Raw genomic sequence first — 22,732 nt, forward strand, 5'->3', positions numbered from 1 at the left:
AGAAAATTAAAACTTGTTTTATAATGTTCAAAATAAGGTAATACAAAATCAGAGAAGTGTGTACTATATAAGCAACGAAAACGATATGCAATAACTCTTAAACCACTTCATCAAAACCAACAAGTACTTTAACATAATAATTTCCAATAATCAAACATAATAGAATACAAAACCTTTTAACTTCCCTATATTATTATATTCAACGTGACAACGTAATTAAAACACAACGAATGACACTAGAAAATATATATCAAAGATATAAGGTAAAAGTAGATCTGAGAAATAACTAACAAGGAAAGACATTCTAATATTACAAGCATTACATTCGATATATTTAAAATGACTTCTTTATGGTTTTTGTTGTGTTGAATGTTGCTATGGATCGAGAACTGCTGACTGATTTTTATTCCAGAATAAGTACTATTTACCAAAGCCGTACGCGAACATGTATTTAGGGAGACATCTATATTTTAATTTGGCAAAGGAAGATAAGTTAAACCTTATTATAGGGAATATATTAACAGGAAATAATCCGTAAAAAGAAGGATATGCAATAGAAAAATGGACAATAATAGAAATCTTTTGTAAATACGTATTTCTGACTCATTGGTCGTCATCAGTACGGTGTAGCCAACTAATAATAGGTGAGACAAGTTAATAAAAAGGGTGAATGATTAAGTATATATTTTTAAAAAATAAAAAAGACAATGGCAAAACTTGTTCAAAAAGGATTTATAAAATTTATTAAAAAGATAGGCAACCGCAAATACGTGTTTACTAAGATTATGCAGGTTTTTTGTAGTTGTTTTTCAGCTTTGATTATTCATGTTCATTGGTCCTTTTTAACTAAACTGAAATAATTTTTTCCGTTATATTTCCGAAATATTGTTTGAAAAAAAAATGTGTAAGAATACGAGTGAGAACGAAGAAGAAGACATGACGATGCCAAAATCAATAGGGTTCTTGCGTACACCAAATAGAACCTATATTATAAGTTTTAAGAGAGATTTAAAAATACGTGAGAGAATGCAGGAAAAGGAAAAGAAGACAAGTAGATCCCAAAATCAAAAGATTATTCTTACACCATGAAAAACTTATGTGCCAAGTTTTAGAACTCCAGAAGTTTGCTTTCAACAAAATTAATAGGCCTTAGAAAATTAAGAAGAAAAAAAACCATGTTAAACCAAAATTAACAAAAAGACTTTGAGAAGAAATTGACGCCAAATTTGCTAGGGTTTCAATATGCTTATACCAATAGAAACGCACGTTATAAGTTTTAAATACCTAGGATTTTCGTACAAAACACAAAACAATCTGAGAAGAAGAAGAAAATAATACAGTTTATTTATAATATATTATTTATATTACATTACAATAATCCAACTAACTTTCTTTTCAGTATTTAATTTAATACACAAACTGACCTATAAACTATAATAATATTAAAAGTTTTTAAAAACTCACCTGAAAAAAATCTACACTGGAATTCCTTACCTGCCAGCGAATGGCCACTAACTGAGGGGCTCCTGGAAGGTGCACTGTTTATATTCTTGATTTTCATGCTGGATTTGTACCGGTTCTGGTTCGGTATTGGTTTTTTCTGTATTGAAGGATATGGGTAATGGAAGGTGATTAGAATGGGTGATTAATTGAAGGATATGGGTAATGGAAGGTGATTAGAATGGACATATAGGTAGAGAAGGAGCGTGAATAGAAATGGTTCACGAAGGTTTGGGGATGGGAATAAAAAATGGTAAACGAAATAGTGTGATTGACTTCGCAGTGGCATGGGATTTGGCTGTCATTAACGATCTTTATGAAGACAGAAGACCAATATGTTACCTATAGTGGCGGGGAAGGGAAAGTGAGTTAGATTTTGTGATGTGTATAGGAAGTCAGATAAAAGACGTTACCAACTGTAAAGACATAAGGGTGAGTGTGTAGCTAGTCAACATCGACTGTTGATAGTGAATGCGGAGATAAAGGTAAGACGGACAGGAAAGCAAGTAGGATACCAGAAAGTAAAGTGGTGGAAGTTAAAAGATAAGAGCTGAGTCTTTAAGAGTAGAGTGCTGGAAGAGTTTGAGGAAAAAAGTAAATGACTGGTAAGAAGCCAACGGTAAAGTTGTGGTGCGAGAGGAAGATGAAGTACTAGATTAAACATCTGGTAAAGGGTCTCCTAGAGATATAAGGGTGAGTGTGTAGCTAGTCAACATCGACTGTTCATAGTGAATGCGGAGATAAAGGTAAGGCGGACAGGAAAGCGAGTAGGATACCAGAAAGTAAAGTGGTGGAAGTTAAAAGATTAGAGTTGTCTTTAAGAGTAGAGTGCTGGAAGAGTTTGAGGAAAAAAGTAAATGACTGGTAAGAAGCCAACGGTAAAATTGTGGTGCTAGAGGAAGAGGAAGTACTAGAAACATCTGGTAAAGGGCCTCCTAGAGACAAATAAACTTGGTGGTAAACAGTGCAACAGAAGGTTAGAAAGAAGAAAGAAGCTAGAAAGGGGTATGACAGATCTAAAAGAAAGGAAGATAAGGATATATACAGGTAGCGAAGCGCGCTATAGCTACTACTAAGGAAAGATAGTCTGCACAGCTGTATGAAGAGTTTGAGACACCCGAGGGAACTGCTAAAACAAGGGACAAGTCATCAAAGAACTTGACCCTCGTGAGGCAGATTAAGAGTGCAGATGGAAGAGTGTTAAGAACCGAAGTTAAAATAAAGCAAATCCGGTATGAGTACTTTAGAAAGTTGCTAAATGAAGAACAACAGAGAAGAGACGGTGGATGGGGGTTCCCAAATGTGAATATAATACCAGGGATAGCGAGACATGAAGTTGTTGAGGGGTTAAATAGGATGAAAAATGGTAATGCACTGCGACCTGATGAAATACTTGTGGAGGTTTGAAAGGCTCTTGGAGAGGAAGGGGTTGATATTTTGTAGCAAATGATGAGTAGGATATATGAATAAGAAAGGATGCCCAATGCATGGAGAGAGGGTGTGATGTTATCATTGTATAAAGGTAAAGGAAATATTTAGGACTGTAAGAACTATAGAGGGATAAAGTTAATGTCACATACAATGAAAATCTGGAAGAACAATGTAAAGTGAAGGTTAAGGAGAGAGACATCCATAGGAGAAGAACAATTTGGGTTTGTGCCAGGAAGGGGGACAACGGATGCCTTGTTTGCTTTGAGACAGTTGATAGAGAAATACGGCGAGAAGAAAAGAGAGCTAAGAAATATAAAGATATAAAGAGGGAGGCGTACGATACAGTTCTTAGACAAGAGCTATGGAGATGTATGGGAGAGAAATGGGCTCCCGAGAAGTACGTAAGGCTCGTGAAGGAAATGTATGAGGGAGCATACACCAAAGTAAGGACTTGTGCGAATTGACGACCGAAATTTTACCAGTCACGGTTGGTTTGCATTAAGGCTCTCTACTAAGTCCTACCTGTTTAATCTTGTTATGGATGTACTGACAGAAAAAGTAGGGGAGAGAGTTCCTTGATCAATGCACTTTGCTGATGATATCGTGTTAGTAGAGGAGAGCAAAGAAATGTTGGAGGGGAAGTTGGGGTGTTGAAGAAGGGCTATTGAAGAGGGAGAACTACGGGCTGGTTGGTTTAACAGGAAGCGAACCAGCGAAGTACATTGTGATATAAAAATCGGGGAAGAGCTGAAAGGAAAGATATACAAGAGTGTGGTGAGACCTACGTTGGTGTAGGTTTAAAAGATTCAGTAAAATAAGATGGAGGTAGCTGAAATAAAAATATTATGGAGGATGTTGAGTAAGACTAAAAAGGACAGGATCAGGAAACACTTAATTGGGGAAAGAGCCGAGGTGACTACAGTTTTAAAAAATACTCAAGAAAAAAGGCTGTGGTCATGTCAGACGTAGAGATGAAAACTATGTGGGATGAAAGATAGAGCTGCTAAAAGTTTATGGAAGGAGAGGTAGAGGAAAACCGAGAAGAATATGAAAGGACTGTGTGGTAGAGGACTTGAGAGAGGAAGATTTAGATGAAGAAGAATCGGTAGACAGAAATGAGTGGCGACGAAGAGTAAGGAACAACGACCCCTGGAAATAAAAAAAGCTGAAGAAGAAGAAGGATAGGGGTGGTAAAGCCTTGGCTACATTCCTCTTCTTGGAGTTTTTCTGTATGTTTGGGACGATTTTCTGTTAATGACTTAAGACCGGCGTAGGAGTCGAGGTGGGAGTTTGATGGAGCTTAATGTTGTGCAATGAGTTTGGGAAACCACAGAAAACCAATCTTTCCATGTCCTTGTGTAAATTAAATCGACTATGAAGGAGTTATGTAGTTTTGTCGATGGCTGATGGGTGCATTCTAGGAGCTAGAGCTTAGGTGGGATGTAACGGGATTAAAATCTGGTTTGTATAAATCTTTGATTTATAGAAAAGTTGAAGATTGACACTATGATTGCGTATCCGTACATATTTCGGAAGATCTCGTTAGAGATATTGGTAGGAGTTTTTTTCAGGTAAGACGTAGAAAAAGATCATAGGAATGAGGTTAATTATCGATTTTATGTCCGAAGTGAGTTCGTATGAGGAAATTTATCTAGGGTAGTGACTGTATGTGTGTGTTTCTGTGTTGTGGGAGCACTTTTTCTGGCGGTACATTTGTGTGAATATGCCGAGTATGTGCCGCAATAGTTTGAACCGGATGGTGCATCTGCCATTTATATGATTTGTAATTTTGTCCGCAGTTTGGGGAGATAGTGGCTCTTTGTTGGTATTCTGTGTTGTGACGTTCGCTTTGGCAGCATCTAGAACAATATTTTAAGCGCAGGGGATGACGTTATTCCATCCAGGGATCTCACAACGCATAATCTTCAGTATTTCAGTGCTTCTGAGAATTTCTGTTCTGAGTTCTCGAAGACTTGAACAAAGTGTATAGGGTTTTTTTTTTATGGCCTTGGCATAGCCAATTGACCAGACTATTTTGTAATTTGTATTCACAGAACAACAATCAGAGTTCGAGTTAGTACTAAATGTAAGTTTTAATTTTTTTTTTTTTTCCTTATAAGTATTACTTTTTGATATTGTATGTAATATGTATATATATTTTTTATTTTGTTTTGGTCATTTTTTGTAATAATTTTGTTTTACATTTTTTTTTGTTTTTTTTTATATATTTTTATATTTTTTTTTTTAATTTTTTTTTTTTTTTTTTTCGTATTAAAAGGTTTATTACATGATTGGTATGTTCGCAAATTGCTTACAAGTTTCATCTTAATTCTATGGTTAGTAAATTATATTGTTTAAAATTTATATTTACAATTTCTTATTAACTGATAAATACAATTATAGATTTCTACGTTTCCAGAGAAAATTAATTCATTTATGTGAAATGGGAAACAGACATTTAGTTTTCGTAAGTTTTCATATAAACACGTAATATTTCCTTGTTGGTTTACACATTCTAACAGGATATGTGTTAAATCTCCATATTTACCACAAGTACAGTTTGGAGTATCTACTAAATTCATTTTGTACATTCTTGAAGGTGTTAGAGCATGATTTGACCTTAGCCTATTAATAGTTTTAATAAAACTTCTGTTGGACTCTGAATGAAACCACCTTTTTTTAAGAAGTATGGGTTGCCAATATTTAAATGATGACTGACTTTCGGATTCCGTATAATTGGCTTGCCATTTTAATTTGAGCCGATGTTTATTATATACATCTATATCTGAAACCGGTAAAATATTGTTGTCTATGGTTTCTCCGCTTGATAATGCTTCTTTTGCCAGAGCATCTGCTATTATATTACCCATTATCCCAGAATGGCCTTTGATCCATGCGATAACAACTTCTCCTCCGAGCTTTGAAACCTCGTAGTACAATTTTAAAATCTCTATATCAAGATGAGTCAATTGCTTGGATTTATTTGTTATACCTAATCTACTGCACTTTTACTGTCTGTAAATATTACACAGTTCTTCATTTCGTTTGCCAAAGCGTGAGAAAGAGCAAACTTTAAACCCAGCATTTCGGATGTGTAGATGGTGGCTTCATCAGGTAACTTATATTTATACTGTAGTCCAGAATTCTGTTGGTATACTGCGCAAGCAGTGTTATTTCCTTTTTGTGAACCATCAGTAAATATATAACAATAATTAGGCCATTTCTTCTGAATTTCTGCGTTAAACATGGGGCCTTGGACATCATTGAGAAATTCTGTCTTGATTTTTATTGAGAACAGTACATGAGGCTTTTCAGTATAAACTGGTGGAAGATGACCCTTATAAAGTACCTCTTTGAATTTAGACATATTTCTATAGCTTACCGCCACGAGTGGAGATTTTTTCTTAAACCAATACCTTTTAGTCAAATCTAAAACAGCCAGATTGTGTATATCTTTAAGAAATACTTGGTCTCTGCTAATGGTACGAGCTATATATTTGTCGGTAAGATACTGCCTCCGTAAATTCAAAGGCGGTTCAACAGCTTCAATTTCCATTACATTAATTGGTGTAGATTTCAGATACCCAAGGCACAAGCGTAGGCACTTATTTTTTTGTACCTCAATTTTTGTTAAATGAGTGTTCGATGCGTTTCCATACAAGTGACAGCTATAATCGAAAACTGGCCGTATCATAGATCGATAAAACATTAAACTAATGTTGGGATCTGCACCCCAGTTTGTTTGACAGAAAGTTCTTAGGATATTCATAGCTTTTTCGGTTTTTTTAATGATATGTTGAATATGGTCTTTCCACAAAAGTTTTCTGTCTAAATAAGTTCCCAGGTATTTGATACAGTTTTTAATTGGAAATTTGAATTGACCACAACTTATATACCCTTCTGGAATTCTATGTTTTCTAGAAAAGAAGCAGATTTCTGTTTTGGATTCTGATAATGTTAATCCATTTGATTCATAATATGCATGTATTGTTGAAATAGCTGTTGTTAAATTATTTTTAGAAACATCGATTGATTTGTCTGATGAATAGAGTACCACATCATCTGCAAATTGTAGTATTTTTGTGTTAATAGGAACAATGACTTCTAAATCTATATTATATAAAATATATAAAAGTGGACTTAAAATACTTCCTTGCGGCAGGCCTATATTGGACAGTCGAGGGGAAAAAAATTTCTCATTGATTTTTAAGTAAATCAATCTCTCTGAGTACAAAGTTTTCAAAAAGGATGTTATACCTATAGGTATCCCGACTGACAATAACTTTTGTTCAAGGATATCCAAATTTATATTATCAAAAGCAGATGATACGTCCAGAAATGCAGCTGCAGTAGATGAGTTTTCCGTGAAATTGACTTGAACTGTTGTTACGAGAGCAGTTATGGCATCTTGCGTGGATTTAAACTTGCGAAAACCAAATTGGGAGTGTGGGAGAATGTCATTAAATTCTAACCAATGCTCTAATCTATTTTTAATTAGTCTTTCCAGGGTTTTAAGAAGACAAGAAGCTAGAGATATTGGGCGATATGAATTGTAATCGTCATCACGTTTGCCAGGTTTTCTTATAGGTATTATAATATACTCCTTCCAGCTTTCTGGAATTGGTGCTTGTTTCTGCCAAATATTATTTAGAATATGAAGTAGATGGATTTTATGTAAATTGGTCAGGTTAGAAATCATAGAATAAGATATATTGTCTTTACCAGGAGCAGTATTGTTAATTTGTTTGAGGACCCTTTTTAGTTCCCATAGATAGAACGGACGATCTAAAAAAAGGTTATCTCTAGAAACAGTGGCTATGGAGTTGGTATTATCATTCGGAACCCAATCTGGAGAAATTTTTTGGTAAAACTCCATGGTTCGTCCGGGTCAATAGGTAATTTATTGGATTGTTTGCGATTTTTGAAGCAATTTACTTTCCTCCATACCTCCTTGATGGGAGTATTTTGATTCAAACTTTCACAATACTCCCTCCAGTTTTTCCTTTTCTTCTCCTTAAAGGTTTTCTTCGCTAATGCGTCCATCTTTTTGTATTCTATTAGGTTACTTATTGTGGGATTTTGCTTATATTTAATATAAGTTAATTTTCTGCGTCGGGCTGTTTCCTGGCACGTTTTGTCCCACCAAGGTTTTGGAATGTGATGTTTGTTGGTAATATTCGTGTATTGTGGTATTGCTGTATTGGCTGAGAAGTAGAAGTTTTCAATTAGATCACCATACGTCCTGGGTTGGTTTAGAGATGTAAAGAGTGATGAATACAAATTCCAATCTGCTTTGTTGAAATTCCAGATTTTGTGTAGTCTCTTGGTTTCTTTTCCCTTTGGGTGATAAATTGAAAAGATAATGGGTAGGTGGTTTGATCCATGGGGATCTTGTAAAACATTCCAATTCAGTAGCGCTATAATATCTTGAGTACATATTGTGAGGTCTATTGCAGAAGCTCGTGAATGTGTGGTTAAAGGAACAAGAGTGGGTGAACCGTCATTTAAAAATACAAGGTTACACTGCTCGATAGCATCCAACAATGATTTTCCAGATGTGTCATCAACTTCACAGCCCCATGCGACATTGTGCGCGTTAAAGTCACCTCCCAAAATAAAGGGTTTTGGTATAATTTTAAAAAAGGATAGCCATTGCTGTGTTGTAGTTTTGTTTTTAGGTTCATTATATAGGGATACAAGATGAATGGTTTTATTTGTTGATGGTAGTTTAAAGGAAATACATGTGTATGTAATAGGAATATTTATGTTAAATCTAATTTCTTGACATTTAATATTTGTTTTCAATAAAATAGCCGACCCACCATATCCATCTATACGATCTGTTCTAAAGCAATTAAAGTTTTTAAAGTTATAATACAAACCAGGCTTAAACCATGTCTCCGATAATAAGGCAATATGAATTTGATTTTGATGGAGTAAAAATTCTAAATTTACTTTATTTGAGACTGCCGAACGACAGTTCCATTGCAAAACATTTAATTTTGAGTTTAGGTCTGCGAATTTGATAACACATCTGGATTTACATGTTTACTAATTAGTTGGATGATTTCTGATTTAGAAACATTTAAATTATTTCTTTGTTGTAGAGAATTAACAATTTTCATAACCAATTCTAAAATTACATTAATTATACTAGGATCTAGGACCTCTGACTGTCGATCTGTGATAATTGTTTTTTTGTATTGAGGGCTACTTAATATTCCTCCCGACTGGGAACATTAACCTGAGAAATAATTTCTTTTCTGATCTGTTCAGATGGATCAGGAGTATTTGGTCTTGGCCTTTTATTAGATTTATCTTTTAATTCGTTTGAGCTACTGTTATAAAGCAAATGGGAAGCAAATTGTTTTCTAGAGGAGTTGACTTTTGGAATATTCTGAACAGAAGTAGAGGAAGAACTAGATTGTAAATAGGTATAAGAAGTGGGTTGAACAAGTAAGTCAAATGGATGGCTCGTATTGCTTTTATTTAAAATATCTGCATAGGAAGTTTTGGGAACCTGTTTATTGGCATCAAAAAAGTTTATGTTGGAAAAACTCATAGCTTCCTTAATTAATTTTTGTCTCTTAAACTCTGGACACACTGATAAATTTGTTGTATAGTGATTTCCTTGGCAACTGAAACATTTTGGGATATAGTCATTTATTTGGCATTCTTTTGTATTATGTGACTCTTGGCATTTACCACATCTTGGGCGACCTTTACACTGACTACCCAAATGCCCATATCTGAGGCAATTAAAACATATTAAAACTTTTTGTGTATAGTGTTCAACCTCTTTAATAACTTTATTTATTGAAATATAACGCGGCAATATCTGAGATTTAAAGGAAACAATACACGATTTTGTGGGAACGTAAATTATTTTTTTTGAATCATTTTCAATTACTTCCTGTTTGCGTTTAATTCGCCGAACGTTTACAATTTCAAAGTTACAATGACTATCATATTGTTTAATTTTTGATTTTACATATTCTTCAGAAAATTCTGTATCAATATCTCTAATTATCCCTTGTCGGAACAGAATGAATTTAGGTATATACAATTCTAAATTAGTTTTAACAAATACTGATGAATTTTTTTGATTTATTAAATAATTTGCATTTTTGTAGTCTGTTAATTTAATCCTAATTCTATTACGACCTATAGAATCAATATTTGTAATTTTTGAGTCCAATTCAGGAAACGCAGAAAGAATAATGTCACCAACTCTTAAAGCATTTAACTTACCGGTGAAAGATCCCGAGCAATTTTCTACGTAAATATGATATGGTCCGGTATCTTTATTTGTATATAAATAAACCTGTCTATTATTTACCTTCTCATTAACGTTAGAAACATTATCGTTTTTGCCCAAAGAATTAGACATTAAATTAGTACTTACATTCTGGTTCTCTTGTTTTTGTGAAATTGTTTCCATATTTGTAAATTCCATCATACCAACCTGATTTTCATCTTTATCATAAGGGGGAGGGTCAGGGGGCTTGCTGCCCCCATTTAATTCACTCATCTTTATGAAAAAACACCTATAGTTTCACCAAAATTAATTGTTTATCGCAAAACAACAAAACAAATAGGAAAAAAGTTTTGTTATCGATACTATTAACGCCGATAATTTACACACGTCCGATCGATTTGAATTCTACCGAACAACTGGGATGTTATTTTAGCGGACAATTATTCTGACAATTTAAATGTTAGGGAAGTGGCCTTATGGTTGATGGTCTTCGATGGTTTTTTGTGAAAAATTTCTGTTAACGCCTGTCATGACGAGATGAACGTTTGATTGGATTTTTGTTGTGACTTTTGTGGAGTGTTATTGAAATATATGGGGCCAATAGTGATTATCACGATATTGTTTCTTTAGTTTTGTCAGGAATTCGTGGATATTTACGGGTTAAGGTTTAGGGTTATGTGTTGAGGGGTGCTGTTTTGTCCAATGAATATACTTTTAAGTGGGTTATGTTATTGGGAAGAAGTTCGTTTGATTTTAAAGTATTGTTGAGAAGTGTTTTGTTGGCAAATCTTAGGTGGGATGTGTTCTATAAGGTATTTCCTTGGATTGTGTTGTCTCGTTGAGTTGTCTTGTGTTTTTTTGTTGCTTGTGTGTGATGGTTGTAGGGGATGGTTCGGATCGATGTTTGAGTTGATTTTTGTGTAGATTGAGTTGTATGTGTTTCGTTTTGTGTTTTTTGATTGTAAGGTTGGGGGTAAACGTTCAATAGGTATTGTTTCTGTCGCAGGTTCATGTTGTGTGTTGTGTGTAACTGTAATGTTAATGTACTGTAATATGGGATATAAGGTATAAGGAGTGATATGTTGATTTTGGATTTGGTTGTAAGTGTGGCGGATTTGTAAGGAGAGTTGACTGTAAGTGACTTGAATTTTGATAGATGTGTAGATTTTAAGTGTTAAATAAATAATCGGTTGAATCTGTGTTGATTGCGGAATTATTAAGGAATGCGTGCGTTTAGATTTCTTTATGTGATGTTTTCTGGGACTGGATGGCGGGGTGGGATGGGTGTTTTTTGGTTGGATCTGTTTATGATGGTTAGGTATTTGGCTCCGGGTAAAACTTTGAGTTTTTTCTGCAGAGGTTTGGCATTAATGGGGTTCGTTGTGTAAAGGTAGGCTATCTTATTCAACTTGTTCACTTATACTGCAAAGAAATTGTTTTCGTCTTCTAACATATCCGGATATCTTCGATCTTAAAGAGTGTAGAGTTACATACCAGATATCATAGGTCACTATGAATGAAAATAAATTTACTACAAGACAAATTTTGATTTATTGACTTAAAGAAGGCCTCTGACTGAGTACAAAATAAACAACTGATCGAATCTTAATTTGCGACATAGGATATAACAAATATATTAAGATAGCAAAAATAAACTAGGCGACTACCAAAATTGCACTACACAGCATCTTCGTTGTTATTGAACGTATGGTTATAGTTATGGTTATGGTACATCGGAGCAGGGCCAAATTGTGAGCCCTTTAGACACTTAGACCTGACTAGTACTAAAGGGCCCTCCAATCACAAGTTTAAGTACCACAGGCAGAGTAGATGAGCCCTGTATTGCCAGGGCGTCAGCCCGTTCGTTCCCCTCCATGCCTGTGTGTCTCGTTACACATACCAAGTTAACCCTATTGGTCAGCGCATTATCAGTAAGTGCTCTTGCACTTGTTGATGATGGTTTTTGCACTTGAAAACTCAAAAAGTAGCTTAGAGTATCCTAAACGATACTAGAATGCATCTAATACATTTCTTCATGTTTTTCAAGAATTTAATATGGATTCTTCGATAATTCTTTGCCTTAGCTTTGCAACACTTGCTGGTTTAGTTTTATAAATTTTACTTTTAAAGTATGCCAAATAAAAATACTCTGTAGGATAAAAACAACTGGATTTTGTAGGGTTTAAATTAATTCTTATGTAAAACACGTAAGTCTGAAGTATGACCTACATCAAGTATTTGTGCAGTTTTGCGTAAGGATGTATGTGGATTTTTGTCGAAACTCTGCATTCAATCTAAAGTTTTTATTATTTAAATGGGAATAAGCCAACATTTTTGAAAACTAATGTTTGTATTTTGAGAACGATTTCCGAAGTGGAAATTGAAACGTCAATAAATTTACTTTAACGTTTTCTAATGGAGGAAAGATTGAATGCAAAGAGGAGAACTATTGAAAGAAAAATGTTTATAGTCAATCATTAGTAATAGAAAATGCACTTTAAAAGGAACGCAGAAGTAGTGATTAGAAACGTTATTAAATTAAATGTTTTTATCTATTTTATTTCATGGAAATTATCCACAATTTTCATTTAAAACACGTTTATTTTGACATTTAGATTTCCAGTTCGAAAATCATTCAAAAAATACAGATTATTTTGTTTGTTACTTAAAAAAAGTATTACTTTTTTTTTATTAATAAAAACTATTAATTATTATATTATTTTAAAAATCAAAACAAAATAATTTGTTTAAATTGTATTTTGAGAGAACGATTTCCTAAGTAGAAACATCAAAACGTCAAAATAAACTTACTTTCTATTAAATCCAATTAAAATTGTGGTTCATTCCCATGAAATAAAGTAAACAATATATTTGCCATAACAAAAATGTTTCAGAACCATATAAATGATTTGGCTAAGATATTACTTATCCTTTATAGGTACGATGTTAATATGGACCCTGATATGGTAGAGGCAGCTCTAGGAACTTCGGGTGAGGAGATCGGCGATAAAGAAGCAACCAAGCAAAAAGCCAATTATCAGGAGTATAGCGGTAATCAAGTGAAATTGGAACTCGAAGTAACGTTGACGCCTGAAATTGTTAGTACGCCACCTGTAACTACAGTTGTGGACACCACCAGTACTTCATCGTCTCCCGCTGTAACCCCGCCTGTAACCAAAGTAAGTTTAGTATTATTTTACACAGTTACTTATCTATTATTAACCCATTAAAGCCTGTAATTCCATAGCAGGAGTAAGAAGATGCAATTTTAATTTTGAGATACAGAAGGGCATTACAAATTATATACATTATTTTTAGAATCAAATTATATGTGTGTCATTTTTTGACTGGCAACTTTAGTTGCCACTGGGATGATATGACATAAAACAAGTTGAAATACACTTATTACATAAGTAACAAGTACGATTTCCACATACTCTGCAACGTCGATATTTAGAGCTACCCTTCTCTATTGTATGGTCAGTCCGATCTCTTCGAAGGTCTTTAAGAACAGGGGAAAATTGTAACGATGATCCTACTCCACTCACTGATGGCCTACTTCCAAATGATTTCAAAATATAAGTTGCACACTCCCGTCGAAATTGTAACAGTGGCATGGAGTGACCAAGTCGCCGATACACTAGCCAAGCCTGAGCACAGGAAGCATCTACTGCCCATGAAAAATAAGGCCACCATCACTTTTTTGACCTTATTTGAGTACGATAAATTGAGACGAATTGGTCAAAAAGGTCTACTCCTCCCATATTGTTATTGTAACTGGCAGTTGGTCCAGGAACATCCAGAGTAATTATCTTTTTCTCTGCTCGATTGTACCGTTTAGACGCCTTCATGGGTCGAAATTCGTCACAATTGGTGAGCATAGTTACCACATTGTTATCGTTCCAACGAACCAATAACATTTCTCCTGTAGATGAAACTGAAGTGCTGAATCTGGGAATTTTTTTAAAATCTGTTCTATTTGGTACATTCATTGCAGAAGTAAATCTGTTTTCACGAAGAGTTCCAGTACCACCCAGGCCTCTTCTTGTTAGCTCCTGCAACAATGCAACCGATGTTATGCAATGCAACAAATTATCAAAATATATTTTTGTACCTTTTTGTAGCTGAAGGTAATCAGTCAATCCGATCACAACATGTCCTCCTTGTCCTAGACCTGCATCATAATTTAAATCCAACGTGTAGTGGTTTTCCTTTTATGAATTGTTTGTGACTGTGTCTGCCGTAATATGGAATAATGCTCTCATCGATACTTAATTACCAGGTGTAATCTGCTAAAAACCGAGTTGAGGAAGTCAAATAATGTACAAAATCTGTATTATCATTTTTTTTCATTATTAGCTAGATGCAGATACTTCATTATTTCATCAAAACGATGATTAACGTCTGGCTATCGTGACCAGTACAACCTTCGATATGGTAGTGGATGATATCATGACAAAAGTATTATTCCTACAACAGCTAGAATTTTATCTTCGGAAGTTTTGAAATTGTGATTTAGCTTTTGTGCAGCATATATGTTGGTTTCTGTCACAATATGTGTAAGTAGTGGTCTTGAGAAATTAGCAATGAAGGCAGTAAATGGACATTTTAAATGTTGACGCAAGAAATCTTCGGCATTTGGTAGAAATTCTTTTTCTTTTTCACCAATTTTTGAATTTAGAATATCTTGCCCATTTTGGTGCACTTACAATTGGAATGTTACATTTTTTGGTTCTTTTCGGTTCATTTGAAGTTTTACGTTTGCGCTTGGCGATCCCTACATCCTGTTGAGATTGATATGTGCTTGCTAAATTAGAGTCGGATTTTCCATTAACAATTTCATCGTCTTCAGTTTGTTCAAAGTTAGGATCATTCCCATATGTAATGTCATCTCCGGATTGAAGACTACGTCCGGGTAGATGGTTAACGTTACCAGCCACCTCCCCATCTGACAAATCGGAATCAACATGTGTATCTGCGCTGGCACCCTCAGTGGGAGGTTATATGAGGATACTATCAGGAATGTTTTCATCGTCGTTTTCTATTAGGTCGAGAAATTCATGAAAATATAAGCCTCTACCATGAGATCCCTGGCCATATCTGGAATAATAAATTCCATCAAAAACTAGCATGCATAATCCCATCGACAACTTTTGTTGCCAGCAGTGTTTAGACTTCAATAAAACTAACAACAAATACTCATACTCAAAGATAACTCCACAGAACCTATACTTAACCACATTACTGGACAGTCTGGATCAATTAATAAATTTAAAATAAGCAGAAAGCCATTTTACTTAAAATTATTCATCAACCGCCATCTCTAGAACAGCACACGCGCGACAACGAGACAAATAATAACCTTCACTGATCAGGCGCTAAGCATTTACTGCAGTCTTGTGGTATGATTGTTTAGTCAGAACCTAAACGAATCCCCTCCACACATATTTTCTGTCCGATTCGTTGAATTGTGAGTGCTACAAATTCTAAAAGTCATGGCCAATAAAGTTGCCAGTGGGCTTTAATGGGTTAACATAAGTTTATATCAATTACACGCTGAAATCTGCTGGTTTATAAAGATTGACAAAGTTTATTAATAAACTTTTACAAATAATGCTTAAAATGTTGAATATTTTCAACAATTGAAAACAATTATCTTGAAACATTTGTTAACACTATCGACTCCAACTTAATATGCGTTTGTTGTGTTTTTGTTTGCTACATTTCTTATACAACACGCATTTTTGATCATATTATGCTGTGACGTACAATAAACCCAGAAAGAATATTCGGTATTTTAATCTGAAGTGAACAAATAAATCCAGGTTTAATGTAGTACACAATGCTAGCGGCTGATAGGTGTCTTTAATACACAACGGCAGTAGCCTATGACATAGTAAGGCACAAATCATTGCTCCGCAAATTATAAGACACTCTCAATGACCACCATCTGGGTAAGGTCGTATATTCCTTACTGCAAAACAGACGGTAAAGTAAGTAGGTGGAGAGTTAAAAAAAACGGCCTCACACAGGGAAGTGTTTTATCACCAATGCTCTTCAATATATATATATATATATATATATATATATATATATATATATATATATATATATATATATACAAACGACCAACCTACGCCAACCGAAACCAAGCACTTCCTTTATGCTGACGATCTTGCAATATGTGCTCAAGGAAATAGTTTTGAAGAAGTGGAGGAGAAACTCGAAACTGCCTTAAAAACAATGACAGCGTACTACCTGCAGAATTCCCTGAGACCCAATCCCTCTAAAACCCAAGTCTGGGCTTTCCACCTTCGCGCAAAGGAAGCCAAGCGAAAACTCCAAATTGCTTGGAATGGTAATACATTAGAACACACAAACCAACCTGTATATCTTGGAGTAACTCTGGACCGGTCCCTCACCTACAGACATTTCATAAAAACGAGAGGGAAAGTAACAACTAGGAACAGCATACCCAGAAAGCTAACAGGAAGTAAATGGGGTGTACGTCCTGGCGTTTTAAGAACAACGGCACAGGCACTGTGTTTCTCAACTGCTGAATATGCGTGCTCCGTTTGGGCAGATGTGTCCACACCACACAAATGAGACATGCAGGATAGTAACGGGGTGCATGAAACCAACACCACTCTCAAATCTATATAAAGCAGCGGGTTTTGCAGAACCCTCAACACGCAGAGGCGTTGCAGAGCACATAGAGAAAATTAAACGGATCGCGGACGAGCGGCATGCCCTATACACAGCTCGAACACCACGAAAGTGACTAAAATCCAGGAAAAGCTTCCTTGGAACAGTGCAGGATGAACCACCTAAGTATTTTCTCAAGTCCCCAGGTTCAACGGACCGGTCAGTTCCTAGACTTTAAAACGTGGAAAACTATGAATAGGATAAGAACGGGGGTCGCTCCAGTAAATCAAACAAGTCAATCAAACATAAAATCAAAAAATAGACCAAGATGATGTGAACTGTGGCTGTGGAGAAACACAGAATATGGAACATCTTCTTACATGCAGAAACTGTCCTCATCGATGTACCCTCGAAGATTTGTGGCTCGCCAAAAAAGATGGAACCGACGTAGCCCGATACTGGGCCGAAATTTTATGAATGATATGTCCGGACACGATAAAGTAAAGTAAGTAATAAACAACGGCGAGCTTGGAGGAATGGGTCAAAACACTTAGACTTTGGATACTTCAAACGCTTTACTTAAAACAGCCAGAAAAGAAATAAATTAGGTAAAATAATTAGTCATACCAACTGAAAAAGGGTGCCACCCTATCTTTTTGATAATTAACTGAGATAGGAAAAACTCAGGGGGTCCTAGATATTAACGGTGTTAATATAAAAATATAAAAAATTACAAATATGTTTAACCTTTTCTAAACCATAAACCCTATCCAAAGGAAAAGAAACAATGACACGTACCTTGTATAATTTTTTAAACTTACTAGAATTATTTATTTATTGTCCAAGAGGAGGCATGATTTTGAAAACAATAATATATGCAATGTTGTTAATTACTAAACATGTTTATTACTGATTAGATCGAAAGCTCGAATTAATAACAGATTGGACATAATTTAATACACAACTAGAAATGTCCATTTAAAAAAATTAGGTTTTTTTAGTTATGTTGGTTATCCCCATCCCTAATGTTGTTTATCCCCATCCCTAATAATGTTGTTAATCCGATCCCTAATATTACTGCTTTATAATTTAATGCTCGCTGATTTTTCTATATCATTTTATTCTATTCGCTAAAATCCTTTTCAGCGACACCTCGCAACTATCCTGTATATAACATGACTTGTTTTGACTTTTTGAATACACCCTGTATATTACAAGAAGTGACAGATGGAAATATGATATGCCATAGTGTCTTTTTGTCGAAAGTATAGTCGAAAAGAAGACGTGATTGAATGAATTCCTTTCGTTTGGAAAGGCTGGATAAGGCTTGAAGAACCTGGGAACGGAACGGAATGGAAAGATAATCAAGCTCTATGATTGCCCGGTCAAAAACCGGATAGGAGTCAGGATAGCATTTTTTGAGTTTCATCATCAGGTAGATCTGAAAGGACAGCATACCTATTTTGGCGGAAGAATAGAGGAAACAGATAATGTTAAGATGTTCAACAAGTTCAAGGAATAGCTAAACCTTGATCTCTAAAAATCACCTCAAGCGATAGGACGTAGTAACATTAACTACCTACTACATATCTTCCTTCGGTAGTGATTCCATAGTTAAAGTGCAGATTCTCATTACAAGAAACAAATCATCTATCTTGGTCTTCCCTGCAAAAACTAAAACTAATATTTGAATATTCGGGGTTTTTTCATGTATCCGTCTATAAACCCCTCTCTTCACTATTTACTATCTTCCTTGGGTAGTGATTCTATAGTTAGGGAGCGTGCAGATTTCTCCTTACAAGAAAGAAATCGTCTATTGTTGCTCTTCCCTGCACAAACTCAAACTAATATTTGGATATTGAGGGTTTTTCATGTATCCCCCAATCAGTTACTACCTCCCCTATTTTCTTAGTATGGATATGTTTTTAATTGAATAAAAGAACATAATAAATACATGCTTTATATTTGCAAATACCTTCATGGTATTTATATCATTATTCCGCTTCATACCATTATTCTAATACACATTTTCTCATTCAACGACAATTCGTATAAAACCCAAATTTCTAATCATCGTTAAATAAAACCTCATAATTTTGGTCTCAGTTTTAACAGTGTTGACCCCATCTCACTGCGTCATTGCCTCTGGAAAGAGATGGGCATCTCTTGGGCATGGGCGCAAATGACCGTCGACTATGGAAGTTGACTTTAGTTAGACGATTTCTTGCAGTATCTCGGTATATGGTTAGTTGGATTTGCAAATTGTTTACCAATGCAGATGCCGTAGTTGTTGGTTGCCTTACTTAGTAGAAAAAATTAACAAACAATTTTGATGTAGTTGCGACGTGTTATCGTTCACTGTATTGCTTGGCAGGACTTTCATTTTCACGGAAACGTCGCCGTAATCTACTTGTAACACTTTTGTGAATTTCCATCAGGGCCTTTTCATGAGGCTCATGAAAAAAAAACGTGTCGGTCAGAGACTATAAATCTGTGTTCTCCACTATTTCACGCAGGACATCCTGGATGGGGTCGATCTCATTATGGGAACATGTGTGAATGAATAAGGTACAATTAAACAAACACTCGCGGATCAGCTGTGAACTAGACTTACACTAGCGTTACACAATCTCGAGATCTAACACCATCTTACCCAATGGATGTGTGGCATAAGGGGAAAAGTGTTTTCCGAAGCGATGCCTCAGACGTTTCGAGGTGTAATAGTATATCGAAGATGTACAATAAGCCAATTAGCTGAAAGTACGAGAGTTGTACAACCAACTGCTTTAAGTAAAAAAATTACTATTTTACAAATATCTATCATAATTAATTTATATTTAAATGGGAATAAGCCACAATTAAAGGTTAAAATACGTTTATTGACGTTTCAATTTCCACTTCGGAAATCGTTCTCAAAATACAAACATTAGTAAATTAAACAAATTTTGTTTTTTGTTACTTAGTGAAAAAATTCTTCTAATAATTTAATTTTATCTGACTCATCTATATTGACAATTCAGACATACCTTATACATTTTAAAGTAGAAGACTTTAAAATGATATTGCCAATATTGTTGAGTTGCGTTCCTGGGACGACTTTACTTATAAGATAGTTCATTCGATTACATGAAATCAACTTTAACTTGAGAATATCCGTCAGAAAAGATCATAACATGTAATTCGTCTTTAAAAAGACAAATACATGCCATGATGACAGTAAAATTCTCCTGTTAGTGATTCCATAGTAAATTATGAGGGAAAAACCAGGAAAAAAACCTCATAATACTATCCCGGCATGGTAAGTATTTGATCGTGCATTTAGTTTACCTTCAATAAACACCAAATTCCGATTTTATAAGTTTGTTATTTAAAAAACATAAATGATGTATTCTCTATATGTTACTGACTTACCAATACTGGTATTTTCCTTTTAATAACTTCCTCTTTCAATATGGGTAACCAGATCCTACTACATTCTGCCGAGGAATTCGCGACACAATTGTCTCATTTAGCATAATTAGAGCCGCTTCTTTGATTTTTCTCTTTTTACCATCCGTTTCTTTTAGGACTATATTTGAAATTGAAATTGAAACGTCAATAAACGTATTTTAACCTTTAATTGTGGCTTATTCCCATTTAAATATAAATTAATTTAAAATGCCACAAGAAAATAGCTTCAGAACAATATCTATCATAATATTAAAAAATTCCTGATATTTATATTAAAAGAATTTATTATACCAACTGTATATCGTTAATAAAATTATAACAGGCAGCATTTTAAAACTACCAATTTCTATATTTTAAGTATAAAAATGTTTGGAGTTTTTTGTGAACAAAACTCTACAGAGTGAAGATTTGTACTTATAGTCCAGTCGTCAGAGAGTCGACACGTAAAAATCATTCGAACAAGCTGAATTATGCCGAGAATATTAATTTTGGTACCCCAAAAAAGATGTAAAAAAGTTTACCAGTTTTACCCCCGGGCTTCCCTTTAAAACCCCCCTCGTAGGGAGGTAAAAACGAAAGAAAACAAAAAAACGATTTACCAAGAATCTGGTTTATTAGCACTTTTTGTGTAGAATGAACCGTTCTCTCTGAAACAATGCTTGAAACGGCAGTCGATTTTAAATGTCAGTTCCGCGCGAGAAATCAATGTTCAATAAAAATTTGTATCAGCGCGACGGTAAAAATTCGATATCTTTTGATCCAAGTGTCCTATTTACAAAAATCAAGATGTGTTGGTAAAGGTAAAGAGTGCAGCTTTCCTATGCAGTTTCTGTATTTTGCCGAGAATAAACTCAGTTTTTATAAAGGTGCTAAATAATAAACGTGGCGCGACTTTTGCCATTTTTATGACTCTCGTGAGATCAATAAAATTGATCACTTTCATTGACTATTCGTAGTAAAATATCCATTTTTAGAGATCAATATTTAAAACCATGTCTCATATTTGTGGCAACAAATATGAATTTGAACATTTTAAATATGAATAAAAAACGCAGAATTTAATGTTTTACATTACAAACGATTGCACGTCACGGAAAATGCCTACAAGAAGACGGTTTTGGGTGTAGTTTATTGCAGAAGTTTGGTTCTTTTGAAAAACGTACTAGTGTAATTAAAAAAAAAAGTTTTAAACCTTTTAGATTGTTTGTTATGTGAATTCCATATGTGTGAATGTGTATATCTACCGTTTTAAAGCATATTTTAAATGCCTCACATTTGTTGCCAAAACTCAAAACTAAAAATTCATACTTTAAATATTGAAGGTTAGGGTCTAATAATCGAAACTTCATAGTGGCCAGTCAATGAAATGGATATACTGTATTGATCTCATAAGAATCATAAAAAATAGCAAAAATCGCGCCACGTTTATTTATTTAACACCTGTATAAAATCCAGCGGCGGCCGGCCAGGTGAAGTAGGTGAAGCTGAGGTTCACCAAAAAAATATAATTAAATTGAGACAAATAAATAAAAAATGAAAACAACATTATTAGATCTAAATTCTGAAATCAATTATTTATTCTCTTTAAATTAATCTAAAAATTAAAAAAGACAACTAGCTTTATTAGCGGTACGTACTTGACGGCCAAGTACTGACCTGTGTCACTAGCCGTGTATAATAGGATTCAGGAAGAGGTGAATATAATTTTTGAAATGCAAAATCCATCTGCATCAGCGTTCACGGTTGCCATGGCAACGTGACGTCAGCCTATCCTTAGTGATAGCTGAGAACACTGGTACGTGCAGTTCCGCTTAAAAATATATTATTCGTCTTCACCCACTGTTGGATGTGTATTTGGTATTCCTATTTTTTGGAAATTTCTCTAAGCGACAATATTTTGAAATTTAGTCCATTATATAGATATTTTTATATAGTATAGTGTATAGTATAGTATTTATTAGTTTAGTTTAGTCACAATATTAATTTTATTTGTTTAGTGTACTTTATTAATACATTTCTCTGTGGTTTGTTTCGGATTTCGGATATAAAGTGTTCTCGTGGATTTCGTTTGGACAAAAATATTTTTAGACTTCTTCTTCTTCTTCCTATGCCGTCTCCATTAACGGAGATTGGTGACCACATTTCTAAAAATTTCTCTGTCTTTTGCAACGTGGAATAAATCGTCTACAGTCATGTTTGTCCAGTCTCAAATATTTCGCAGCCATGATTTCCTCTTTCTACCTATTCCCTTTTTGCCATCGACTCTACCCTGCATGATTACCTGCAGAAGACTATATTAAATGGTGGCTAAATTAATGACTTGGTGTGTAATATATTAGAGACTCCATTTAGGCATTGGAAAAATGCAGATAAAAGGGATGTTCTTTTACATTGTCGACCAACCAGTATTTTAAACATCTGCGTCTGATCCAGGGTGGTCGGCTGCAA

General features: G+C 34.6%; 1 protein-coding gene across 3 annotated transcripts in view; it reads left to right on the plus strand.

Annotated features, from left to right (window-relative positions):
- Nucleotides 1–22,732, plus strand: part of Asx (transcriptional regulator additional sex combs) — a 186,186-nt gene that overhangs the window by 123,178 nt on the left and 40,276 nt on the right. For all 3 annotated transcript variants that reach the window (XM_072540759.1, XM_072540761.1, XM_072540760.1), the window contains exon 7: nucleotides 13,128–13,368. In XM_072540759.1, the coding sequence (XP_072396860.1) occupies nucleotides 13,128–13,368 (241 nt within the window). The remainder of the gene's footprint in view (nucleotides 1–13,127; nucleotides 13,369–22,732) is intronic.

Source organism: Diabrotica undecimpunctata, chromosome 8, assembly GCF_040954645.1.
Source record: "Diabrotica undecimpunctata isolate CICGRU chromosome 8, icDiaUnde3, whole genome shotgun sequence".
Taxonomy (NCBI): Eukaryota; Metazoa; Arthropoda; class Insecta; order Coleoptera; family Chrysomelidae; genus Diabrotica; species Diabrotica undecimpunctata.